This window comes from Cetorhinus maximus, chromosome 1, assembly GCF_964194155.1.
Source record: "Cetorhinus maximus chromosome 1, sCetMax3.hap1.1, whole genome shotgun sequence".
NCBI classification, from domain to species: domain Eukaryota; kingdom Metazoa; phylum Chordata; class Chondrichthyes; order Lamniformes; family Cetorhinidae; genus Cetorhinus; species Cetorhinus maximus.
The window spans coordinates 147,252,146-147,265,545 of NC_135879.1; the positions used below are offsets into that span (position 1 = coordinate 147,252,146).

Sequence of the window (13,400 nt, forward strand, 5' to 3'; positions counted from 1 at the left end):
TCTTCTGACCTTCCACCTATCTTTGCACAATCATATATTTTTTCTTTAAGTTTGATACTATCGTTAACCCTTCTAGTTAACCACGGATGGTGCGTCTGTCCCTTGGATTTTTTCTTACTCATTGGAATGTATCTATTCTGTGCATTCTGAAATATCCTCTTAAATGTCTGCCACTGCATCTCTACTGACCTATCCTTTTACCAATTCATTTTAGCCAGCTCTGCTTTCATGACAAAAACAGAATTACCTGGAAAAACTCAGCAGGTCTGGCAGCATCGATGGAGAAGAAAAGAGCTGACGTTTCGAGAAACGCTTTCATGCCTTCATGCTTTCATGCCCTCATAATTGGCCTCATTTAAGTTTAAAAACATTGTCTCGTACCCACTCCTCTCTCCCTCAAACTGAATGTAAAATTCAAGCACATTATGGTCGCTGCTACTTGAGGTGGCTTCATTATGAGATCATTAATTAATCCCATCTCGTTGCATAATGCCCGGTCTAGTATAGCCTGCTCTCTGGTTGGCTCCAGAACATGCTGCTCTAAGAAACTATCCGGGAAACATTCTATGATCTCCTCATCTAGGCTACCTTTGTCCATCTGACTTTTCCAGTCTATATGTAGATTAAAATCTCCCATGATTATTGCCTTGCCTTTCTGACAAGCTCCCATTATTTCTTCCTTTATGCTCCATCCTAGCGTGTGGTTACTATTGGGGGGTCTATACACAACTTGCACAAGTGAATTCTTGCCTTTACCATTTCTCATCTCTACCCAAACTGTCTCCACCTCCTGGTTTCCTGAACTTAGGTCATCCCTCTCCATCGTGCTAATACCATTGTTAACTAACAGAGCCACCCACCCCCCATCTTTTCCATGCTTCCTGTCCTTCCTAAATGTCCTATACCCTTTAATATTCAGGTCCAAATCCATATCCTTCTGAATCCATGTCTCTATAATGGCCATCAAACCGTACTTTCTCTTTTATATTCATTCAGGGGATGTGGGCTTCGCTGGCTAGGCCAGCATTTATTGCCCATCCCTAGTTGCCCTTGAGAAGGTGATGGTGAGCTGCCTTCTTGAACTGTTGCAGTCCATGTTGTGTAGGTATACCCACAGTGCTGTTAGGAAGGACAGGATTTTGACCCAGCAACAGTGAAGGAACGGTGATATATTTCCGATTCAGGATGGTGAGTGACTTGGTGGTGGTGTTCCCATCTATCTTCTGCTCTTGTCCTCCTAGAAGGTAGTGGTCGTGGGTTTGAAAAGTGCTGTCTAAGGAGCCTTGGTGAATTTTTGCAGCGTATCTTGCAGATGGTACACACTCCTGGTATTGTGTTGGTGGCGGAGGGAGTGAATGTTTGTGGATGTGGTGCCAATCATGTGGGCTGCTTAGTCCTGGATGATGTCAAGCTTCTTGAGTGTTGTGGGAGCTGCACTCATCCGGGCAAGTGGGGAATATCCCATCACACTCCTGACTTGTACCATGTAGATGGTGGACAAACTTTGGGGAGTCAGGAGTTGAGCTACTCGTCACAGGATTCCTGGCCTCTGACTTATTTATTTCTATGTGTGCTTTCAGTTCATCTGTTTGTTTCGAATGCTTCATGCATTCAGATACAGAACCTTTAATTTTATCCTTTTATTCTTTTTGTAACCTCTAGTATCATCTGTTGATTTACTGTTAGATCAGAACTCTCCCTCCTGTCACAGTCTGTTTTTCATTTCCCATAACAATACCTTTCTCTTTTGCCTTGTCTCTGCTCTTTGATTTACTACATCTTCCCAAATTTGATCCCTTGCCCCCACTGCTTAGTTGAAAACACTCTCCACCTCTCTAGTTATAAGGCTTGCAAGAATACCAGTCCCAGCATGGTTCAGGTGTAGACCATCCCAATGCTACTGATCCCACTTTCCCTAGTACTGGTGCCAGTGCCCCATGAGCCGGAACCCACTTCTCCCACACCAGTCTTTGAGCCACGCATTCATCTCTCTAATCTTATTTGCCGTATGCCAATTTGCACATGGCTCAGGTTAAAATCCAGAGATTATGACCTTTGAGGTTCTGCTTCTTAATTTGGTGCCAAGCTCCTCATACTGACTAAGCAGAACCTCCTTCTTTGTCCTGCCTATGTCTTTGGTACCAACATGGACCACAACGACTGGGTCCTCCCCCTCCCACTGCAGGTCCCTCTCCAGCACGGAGCAGATGTCCTGAACCCTGACACTAAGCAGGCAACACAACCGTCTGGACTCATGCTTTTTGCTGCAGAAAACGGTGTCAGTTTGTCTGACTATACTGACCCCTCCTAACACTACTTGTCCCTTGGGGAACCCTTCTGCCCTCAGGTGGGGGCGCAGGTCCAGCTACACACTCTAGTGGCTTTTCAGATGGGTGAGACATCCCTATCTGTTGATTGGCTCGGAAACTCTCTTTGTCCCTACTTAATATCAGAAAGAAGGTTTCCGCTAGCCATACTTCAGGAAAGTCCTTAACCTTTTCCTTTCTGGGCTTAAGAACCTGTCTTCTTTGAGGCTGTTTGGTTACGTGGGGCATTTGCCTCACTATTTCTTTCCCTGCTCCAGGACGTCTCTGGCCCTTATTTAATTCTGAGATACTTGGGGCATCTAGGGGATCAGATTCTAGGGGCTTCTCTGGACCTCTTTTACTTTTACTGGCCTGGCGTCGGACTTGCTACCCTTGAGCAGCTCTCACTCGAGATCTATGGGTGCTACCTCACTCTTCTGGACCTCAGGACCTTCTCCTGCTTTCTGTCCTTCTGCAGTTTTCTGCTGCTTAGTATGAGCCTCAATTATTTTGCTGGCTAGCACCTTGCTGCCAGCCAGGTCATTTCTAAGGAGGAAATCGATTCCTGCTACTGGTAATTTAGGGACAATTCCTACTGTAACAGGGCCTGAAACAAGGTCACACTCCAGGTGGACCTAATGGAGGGGTGCAAACACAGATTCTCCTCCCACTTCGCTGATCAGTGCTTTGGTCTTCATGGAGAACATAGTGGGTAGGCTTAAGTTTCCCTCCAACATTAATTCCTGGAGCAGTGCCATTGACTTGCTCACATTTTGGGAAGGGTAGGGGGACACTGTTCCTGAGTGGACAAAACTCTGGAAACTCTCGGGGAGTTTATCCGGCTCAGACACACAGAGTGCCATGCCCTCAGAAGGGTAAGCTTCTGTAGCAAGCGGCTCCGCCTGCTCTGCTGTACTACCCATTGGGGCGTTCTTCAGCGGACTACTCAAATAAAGCCCTACTGGGCCTGCTGGCTTGCCTCACAATCTCCAGCATTCTGGTCTGGAAATGCCTGTTCTATTGCAATGAGGACACACCAGCCTCCAGGAGTTCTCCTTTTGGGCTACCTGGGGCCTTCACGCACCCACTTTTGTGTTTTCTATCTAGGCTGCCCTGCTTATCTTTCCAATGCTCAGGGGTATGTTTTGGAAAGGGTCTCCCTGAGCTTACAGGCCTATGGGTGGGGTTATAGCTGTCCGCTCTGACAGCTGCAGCTCTAGCTGTGAGGATCCTCTGCTCCTCTAGCTGTATTCGCAGATTGGAGGATAGGCAGTTTTTTAATTCCTCCAACAGTACTAGCTCACGCAACCCCTCATAGGTGTGTGGAGTTTTAGGAAACTTATCCATCGGTCAAACGCGATTTGTTTCTACTATTCAAACTCGATGTGAGCTTCTTATAAGCATTCCGGAATTGCTGGTGGTATGCCTCTAGGACTAATTCATAGACATTTAAGATGGCAGCCTTAGTCTGCTTGTAATTCATGGACACATCGGGAGGCAGCATGGAGCTTGGGCTCTTGGGCTTCTCCAACAGCTGCCCTTGAATTAAAAATGTCCAGATCTCTGAGGGCCATTTTAGCTGTGCTGCTATTTTCTTGAAGGTGTTACAAAGATGACTCCACATCACTCTCTTCAAATTTTGGAAGAAATCTCGCATATTTGACAGCCTCAGAGGGTCGTTCCAGGTTAGAGGGGTGCTACTGGGTAGAGAGATATTTTCCCTTGCCGTTTCCAATTGCCTGGCCTCCTTCTCCTTTTGAGCTTCTAGGTCCGTTTCCAATTCTCGGAGCTGGAATTTTCTTTCCCTTTCCTGTTCCTTTGCCCTCTCTCTCTCTCTCTCTTCTACTCTCTTTCCTGAGCTTCCCTTTCTCTCTCTCTTCCCCTCTCTTGAAATTCTAGCTCCAATTTAAGTTTTTCTAGTTTGAAATTGGCTGTAGGAGGGAATTCGGAGTCATGATTGTGCTCCTCATTTACCACTCTACTGGTAATGTGAGACCAATGCTGGCATTAGTTCACTTCTTTTGATTTTTCTGGGCAATTTGAACTGTATCTCTCTAGCTAAGCTTTCAATTGATCTGTGCTAAGGGTCTCTAAACTTTCCCTGTTTAAATTCTCGTGCTGAACCAACATTTGGGCATTAAAAGTTGCCATTTTCTTAGTGTTAAGGCAAGGAATTTGCTGTGGTAAGTTACTTGTCTTAAAATTAGTTGCAGCCACTGAGTTAAGGTCCTGAGGGGACTTGCCAGGGTGGATGTGGAGAGGATGTTTCCTCTTGTGGGAGAATCTAGAACTAGGGGTCACTGTTTAACAATAAGGAGACAGAAATTAGGAGAATTTCTTTTTCTCAGAGGATTGTGAGTCTTTGGAATTCTCTTCCTCAAAAGGCGGTGGAAGTGGAGTCTTTGAATATTTTTAGGGCAGAGCTAGATAGATTCTTGATTAACAAGGGAATGAAGGGTTATCAGGGGTAGGCAGGAATGTGGGTTTGAGGTTACATTCAGATCAGCCATGATCTTACTGAATGGCAGAGCAGGCTCGAGGGGCTGAGTGGCCTACTCCTGCTCTTAATTCATATGTTCATATGAGTTGTGGCTCATCTCTTAACTTGGACCCTAGTCAAATTCAAACTGAATCAATCCTGGATGTGAGCTCCCAATTTCTGTTATGGACAGGAGGGGGTTTCATTTAGAACTGCCCTGATTTCTCCACTCCATACCCGTAAGCAGAAAGGTGTTTTTGATTTTTGATTTCCTCCTTTATAAGCGGTGACCTATTTCCCCGACCCTTCAGTTTGGAGTGATCTAATCTCCTATTAATAACCCCACAGCAAACTCGAGATAAGGTAAAATAAGAGGGTTGGTTTATTTTAAACACACACACAAAACGCGGGAACGGGATTCGTAACATCCGCCTCTTTTTGCATTCAAGAGGGATGAGGGAAAGAAAGGGGTTCAAGGCAGAGACCACAATAAAAATTAGAATTATGGTTTTATATGGGCCTAGAGTCCAGTGCATATGTAAGTAAGTCATTAAAGGTGGCAGGACAGGTAGAGAGAGCTGTTTCTAAAGCATACAGTATTCTAGGTTTCATTAATAGTAGCATAGAGTGGCAGGGAGGTTTTGATGATCTTATATAAGACACTGGTTAGACCTCAGCTGGTGTATTGTGAACAGTTCTAGGCACCACACTATAGGAAGGATGTGAACGCATTGGAGAGTGTGCAGAAGATGTTTATGAGAATGTTCCCCGGGATGAGACACTTCAGTTATGAAGAAAGCAGATAAGTGGCAGATGGAATTTAACCCTGAAAAATGTGAGATGATACGCTTTGGAAGGAGTAATTTGACAAGGAAGTATTCAATGAACGGCATGACACTAGGAAGTTCTGAGGAACAAAGGGACCTTGGCGTGTGTGTCCATAGATCTCTGAAGGCGGAGGGGCATGTTAGTGGGGTGGTGAAAAAGGCATATGGGACACTTGCCTTTATCAATCGAGGCATAGGTTACAAAAGTAGGGAGGTCATGTTGGAGTTATATAGAACCTTGGTGAGGCCACAGCTGGAGTACTGTGTGCAGTTCTGTCCGCCACATTATAGGAAGGGTGTTTTTGCACTGGAGGTGGTGCAGAGGAGATTCACCAGGATGTTGCCTGGGATGAAACATTTAAGTTATGAAGAGAGGTTGGATAGATTTGGGTTGTTTTTGTTGGAGCAGAGAAGACTGAGGGGCGACCTGATCGAGGTGTACAAGTTTATGAGGGGCATGGACAGGGTGGATAGGGAGCAGCTGTTCCCCTTAGTTGAAGGGTCAGTCACAAGGGGGCATAAGTTCAAGGTGTGGGGCAGGAGCTTTAGGGGGGATATAAGGAAAAACTTTTTTACCCAGAGGGTGGTGACGGTCTGGAATGCACTGCCTGGGAGGGTAGTGGAGGTGGGTTGCCTCACATCCTTTAAAAAGCACCTGGATGAGCACTTAGCACATCATAACATTCAAGGCTATGGGCCTTGGGGTTAGGTAGGCAGGTCAGGTGTTTCTCACATGTCGGTGTAGACTCGATGGGCCGAAGGGCCTCTTTTGCACTGTGTGATTCTGTGATTCTGTGAAAGATTGGAGAAGTTGGGACTATTTTCCTTGGAGAGGGGGAGGCTAAAAGGCAATTTGATAGAAGTTTTCAAAATCACAAGGGGTCTGGACAGTGTAGATAGGGAGAAACTGTTCCCGCTCGTAAATGGATTAAGAACCAGAGGGCACAGTTTTAAAGTGTTTTTCAAAAGAAGAAAATGTGAGGTGAGAAAAAACTTTTTCACACAGCGAGTAGTTAGGGTTTGGAATGCACTGCCTGGAAGTGTGGTGGAGGCAGGTTCAATTGAGGCATTCAAAAGGGCATTGGACGATTATTTAAATAGTAACAATGTGCAGGTTTAAGAGGAAAAGGCAGGAGATTGGCACTAAGTTAAAATGCTCAGAGAGCTAGTGCAGACACGATGGGCCAAATGGCCTCCTTCTGCACTATAACAATTCTGTGATTCTGTGAGTCAAGGTCCAATGAGGAATTCTTTTGCAGAGTTTGGCTAGCTGAAAACCAATAGTGCAAGATTCGCTTTTCTGGTGGTATTGATGTGCCAAGATGAAGTAGGCATGTGGAGATTGAACTGTCTGTAGGCGATGGTACAAAATCATTCCAGCAGATGCAGGATAGATGGGGGCCAACCTGGGCAGAGCTTGCTTCTGTGTGGCCTGCCAGTCAGATGTTAAACAGCAAACTGATGATGGAATCCAAAAGCTGTATAATTAAAGCAATTCAAACAGCTGACGTCTAGGTCATGTGACGGGGTTGTTTCAGGTTGAGCTATTCAGCTAATGAGGCCTCTTATTAAAACCCATTGTGTTTTGAGCAGGTAACTGTAGAATCTTTAGCACAACGTCGGAGATAAGGAGTCACAAATAACTCTGCCTTTGTCCATTGCTGGCTGGTGCATGTCTTGTTTTTTTGTTTCAATGATGCACACAGACTATCTACATTGTAGCTGAGCTAACTTTATTAATAACACATTTTTCTAACATGAACACATATCTGCAGTAACTGAATTCTATCAAGACAGGTCTAACATATGCTATCTGACCTTAAAGCACCAGGTCAGGTGACTCCATAACTAGTGCAGAGTACCGTATAGTATCTAATACTGGAGTTCACAACCACAATCAGCTATTGTCATGACAGTGCATACGTCTCGTCTACTATCCTTTGTGTTGCCTTGGCTGGAATGTTTATACAATGCAAGGAGTGTTAAATTCCAGGGGTTTGATGTGTTAGCCTTTGTCCACCTCTAGACTGCTCAGAAAGTTCCAGAGCTACCATCGTGTGGTCAGCAATGGCCATTTTATCAGTCCAGCCATTTATTCATTTTAAAAGAAAAATAATAATTTTATAAAGTAGCCAGGGTAACATAGATAGCAAATATATATACTATATATATATATTCCTTCATGTCTTCTGATCATAACAGTAAAATCAGATTTTGTTTACCTTGGGCAAAATTCTATGGCTCCGTCCCGGTGAGGGCAGGGCCGTAAAATGCGGTGAACCATTCAAAAGTCCATTGGCTTCGGCGGGACTGGAAAATCCTGCCAACGGGAAGGGCCGTAAAATTCTGCCGCTTAATCATGACAATTATTGTAATAGTATTTCATGTTGCTATTCATAATAAAAGTTCGATATTGTTTACTTCCTAGTTGTGTGAAAATATTTCATTCACATCTTGTTAGAAATTTGTAAATGAAGTTACATCTGCCTTTATCTTTTTTGCATTTTATAATGTATTCCTGATTATACTTCTGACTCTAGAATCTGGACTTCAAAAGCTTCCAGAAACATTTGGTTCATATGTCTCTGTTTAAACCTGTTGATCTTATCTTGATTTATATCTTAACATGGTATCTACGATCAAATAAAATTGGAGCAGGCCCTTCGAGCCTGCTCCGCCATTCAATAAGATCATAGCTGATCTGTTTGTGTTTCGAGTTCCTTTGCAGCCCTTATGAAGTGAGAAGGATATTGTGGAGAGTTCACTAGACCTTGGAGGATATTGTGTCAATTTGTTAGGAAACAATTTTTAAAAAGTAGTTTTCAATTTCATCCTGGTCAAAGTGCATAACATTGATGGACACACCTCTCTCCTCCTCAGAGTGTTCCCCCTAATGAAAAGGTGGGGAATTAAATCACATGATGAAAAAGAGCAATAATCCTCACTGTTCATAAGACTGAAGTTGATTCGAACCCAATCCTAGAGATGAAAACTCAAGATACTAATCCATTATACTAGCACATCTCCCTAATTCATTTAAACATTGATTATGTTTAAGGATTGAAAAGTGCTGGAAATAGAGTCTATATCTACCTGCTTAAATATTAACCCCATAAACACACACAAATTACAAAAATAATGTTGGCAAAAAGTTTATGAAAAGTCAATTTGTAATTCCTCATTGTAGCTCTTGACAGTTACCTCTATGATTCTTATTTTTGGGCACTCACTCCAAGTCCAAGTTTTGGGAACCCATCTTAGAAGCATGCCTTGCTTTTCCACAGGTACCCTGATTCTGCATGTATCACAAACATGTGCCACACCCTTACTTAAATGAGGGTCATTGATTTTGTAAATGTGATAGTCTTAAAGATGAAAGAAAGTCTAAGGGGAATACTACATGGAAAAATATAGTCAGAAATATCACTTTTTCCTTTAAAGGGAAGGAATTTTAAAACTTTCTGCCTGATGGAAATCTCCCAGTTTGAGTCTCCAGAACAGCACTGAGGGCATCTGCAATGGAGAGGGAGCTGCCCGTGTCCTGGAACAGCTCCTTTCATTTTAGCAGTGCTTGAAATTCTCCACTTCTGCACCTAGATTCTCAGAGTTACTTGTTTTTAACTACATATTACGTTGTTTGTTGTATAAAAGATCAGCCAAGAACCAGTCAATTGCAATAACACATTACAAAGTTATTAAGAGAATACATAGGGCCATCCAATGTCAGTAAATCCTTTGTCAGAACAACTTTTATCCAGATTGAAACCCGGATTTTAAATTATATAGTCTTTTGTCTTATAGACACCCTGATATTAAACAGGGAGGAAAAAGTTTTCCCCACAATTAGAAGTCAATTATTTTAGCTACATATCAGACAATAGAACCAATTTACTCCAGATTCAACTTAGTCAACCACAATGATGACAAATAGCCTGCAGAATTTAAAACAAATGAAACATGGCATAAAAATTGCATGAGAATTGAATAGGAATTGTATTTGTTTTTCATTAAGGTATTATACATAATAAAAATGCATTTTCAACTTTGTTCCCCAGTAATGAATATATGCATTTAAGCATTGTAATGCCACAGACTGATGCATTCTGATTTTGGAAAAAGATCAATAGTATAATTGCATAAATATAAAGGAATGTATTTGCAGAATATGCTTGTGACATGTTTATGAATCATATTGCGTGGAAGCAGGGTCATTGAATATTTTTAAGCCAGAGATAGATGGATTTTTGTTAGGCAAGGAAATCAAAGGCCTCCTTCTGCACCATAACAATTCCCTAAATCTGTGAATCAAGGTCCAATGAGGAATTCTTTTGCAGAGTTTGGCTAGCTGAAAACCAATGGTGCAAGATTCGTTTTTCTAGTGGTATTGATGTCCCAAGATGAAGTAGGCACGCAGAGATTGAAATGTCTGTAGGCGATAGTACAAAATCACCCCAGCAGATGCAGGATAGATGGGGGCCAGTTGTCCAACCTGGCCAGAGCTTGCTTCTGTGTGGCCTGCCAGTCAGATGTTAAACAGCAGACTGACGATGGAATCCATAAGCTGTATAATGAAAGCAATTCAAACAGCTGAAGTCTAGGTCATGTGACAGGGTTGTTTCGGGTTGAGCTATTCAGCTAATGAGGCCTCTTGTTAAAGCCCATTGTGTTTTGAGCAGGTAAATGTAGAACCATTAGCACAACGTTGGAGATGAGGATTCACAAATATTTTGGTACCTGTAGAAAAGCAAGGCATGCTTCTAAAATGGGTTTCCCAAAACTTGGACTTGGAGTGAGTGCCCAAAAATAAGAATTATAGAGGTAACTGTCAAGAGCTACAATGAGGAATTACAAATTGACTTTTCATAAACTTTTTGCCAACATTATTTTTGTAATTTTTGTGTGTTTATAGGGTTAATATTTAAGCAGGTAGATATAGACTCTATTTCCAGCACTTTTCAATCCTTAAACATAATCAATGTTTAAATGAATTAGGGAGATGTGCTAGTATAATGGATTAGTATCTTGAGTTTTCATCTCTAGGATTGGGTTCGAAACAACTTCAGTCTTATGAACAGTGAGGAATATTGCTCTTTTTCATCATGTGATTTAATTCCCCACCTTTTCATTAGGGGGAACACTCTGAGGAGGAGAGAGGTGTGTCCATCAATGTTATGCACTTTGACCAGGTTGAAACTGAAAACTACTTTTTAAAAATTGTTTCCTAACAAGTTGATACAATATCCTCCAAGGTCCAGTGAACGCTCCAGAGCACCTTCCTCACCTCCTAAGGGCTGTAATATGGTTGAAAATCTCTTGTCTCCTGCAGCAAAATCTCAGGCCATATATGTTAGAATTGATATTCAATATTGCAATTTCGCACCCCAAACATAGGCTGTGATATCTCAGAAAAGCACTGGTTCACATGTATGATTTACATCACCTTTGGAAAAATAAGTTCCTCAATGATTGGAATTGTTTCAACTAGCACATAACCCACCACACATTTTTCCAGCAAATTGTAGCCCAAACCCCTCTTACTCTCTTCTGTAGGCAGCATGGTTCCAGAAGTGCTGGCAATCTCCCAATGCCTCATTCAAGTTGACTTCCTTCACCTGTAAATTCAGGCAGGTTATTGAAATAAAGGTACAGCTAAGCCCAACCTGTGTTCACCCACTGTTCGTGTATACACAATGGTGATCATCTTCATGACCAAGACAAGACAGAAAGCCTGAAGAAAGTTGATGAACTAGACCTAGGCAGTCCATTAATGCAGTGGCTTAAAAGTACATAGATGTGGATATACTCATCCAAAAAAAAATCCATGCTTGTATACTTCCACAAAATATATTTGTGGCCAGGCACTTTGGTAAAATATAGATGCATAAGTGCTTTTGAGAGTTTGTTAAAAAAGATGGGCTTGCATCCTAAAAATAAGCTAAAATGGAAATGGCAGAGCCACATGTGACAGGTTTTTATTGCACCCGTTTAATACTAGTAAAAATTAAGCAAGGTATTAATCCATTTTGTACCTTGTAACCTGTTTATGAAATGTTGACAGGTCTGCTAGCACTAGCATGGGAACCAGGGCATTGTCACATGACAGTATTTTTATCCCAGAGGGCTCAGCAGGCGATGGAGCAACGGCAGAAGTGACATTCCAGGAAAGCTTCCAAGGAAAAGTACGAACCCTTCAGGTGAGAGGTGTTACAACAATGCGGTGATACCAACACAGCTTTGACCCTGAGCCAACGCGTGCAATTGTTATTGGCTTTGCATATGTAATGTTACTACAAGCCAACCCCAGTTTGAGATGTTTCAGTCCCTATTTACAGGAAATATTTTTAATTCTCTCGCTTTTAAGGAGTTAGGAAGTGTCTGTAGATAATAGCATGGAATGAAATAGTACTGTAACGTGGGCATTTGCTGCTACACTGAGATTCTTACTTCTTAACTTAACACATGCTGATTACTTTTACAAATTATACTCATGAGGCCACATTCTTTTTTTAATTGCTTCGTTACTGCTGGCAAGGTCATTTGCCAGCAGACAAATAGCTGGGTGGAGCAGTGATTTATTACCTCTCTGAGATTTGGTATGAATCAGGCACAGACAGATGGGGTGAAAGTCTTGTTGTGTGGCTATAAAGATCTTACCCAAAACATATTTGGGCAGTCTCACCTTAATTTGTGGATGCAGGACCTTAACAGAAGAACAGGTTTTCACTCCACATGTCAACACTAGTTTTGAGCCCAAGCCCCAGAGTTGAAGAACTATGCGTTGATCCTTTGTGTTACCTAATCAGCCATAACACCAAATACTACACACTCCACAATTTTCTGTTTGTGGGTTACAGAAATTCTTGGATTTAACTACTGTGTAACATTTTTGGTGACCATACCCCGTACTTAAGTTACTTTTATCTACGCACTCCAAAATAAATGTGAGGTTGGTGAGGGGAAGTTTCTTGTTACGTACCATTTTCCTTAACAGACCAGTCAATTGTCACTCCTTATTTTTATGTATTCATTCAGTAATGTAAGAATGATTAAGTGGATTTTTAATAGATATCGTTCTATGTAAATATAGTTTCTAAGTTTCTCCGATGTTGACATTTTGGCCATAATTGCATAGCCAGAGTCTTTAAAATTAAATTTAGGCTTGAGTTGCACAGTTAGACATTGCTATAACTTTTCACAAGATCATCAGTGGCAGAAGCATGAGCAAGGAATGTGATCAGGACAGCGGAATAGAGAGCAAAGTGGATTTATTCTTCCGGATGTATTTTTTTGGAAATTGGACATGGAGTCATAAGTCGTAAAGCCATAAGCTGCACAAAAAAAGGCCATTCAAGCCCATGCCAACTCTCTGTAGAGCAATTCAGTCATCCCCATGCCCCCAGTCCAACACCACAACCATGCAAGTTAATTTCCTTCAAATATGCATCCAATTTCTGATTGAAATCATTGATTGCCTCAGCTTCCATTGCCCTCATAGGCAGCAAGCTCCAGCTCATTACAACTCACTGCATAAAAAAATTTCTTCCTCACATCCTCCTGCATCTCTTGCCCAAAACTTTAATCAGTATTCCCTAGTCCTTGTACCATCAGCTAATGGGAACAGCTATTCTTTATCTACTTTATCTGAACCTGTCATAATCTTGTATCAAATCTTCCCTCCACCTCCTTTGCTCCAAGGAGAACAGCCCAGCTTCTCTAACCTACCCGTGCAGCTAAAATCCCTCACCCCTGAACCATTCTGGTAAATCTCCTCTTCACCCTCATAAGTGC

The 13,400-nt window shown here is 42.1% G+C and overlaps 1 protein-coding gene across 5 annotated transcripts in view; it reads left to right on the forward strand.

Moving 5' to 3' along the window:
* The window catches only part of cracd (capping protein inhibiting regulator of actin dynamics), a 310,373-nt gene that overhangs the window by 227,093 nt on the left and 69,880 nt on the right, over window positions 1-13,400 (forward strand). For 2 of the 5 annotated variants that reach the window (XM_078548144.1, XM_078548134.1), the window contains exon 3: window positions 11,671-11,806. The exons of 1 other annotated variant lie outside the window; for it this stretch is intronic. In XM_078548144.1, the coding sequence (XP_078404270.1) occupies window positions 11,687-11,806 (120 nt within the window). In that variant the 5' untranslated portion in view covers window positions 11,671-11,686. The remainder of the gene's footprint in view (window positions 1-11,670; window positions 11,807-13,400) is intronic. 2 more of the 5 variants (XM_078548153.1, XM_078548173.1) reach the window with 1 other exon arrangement.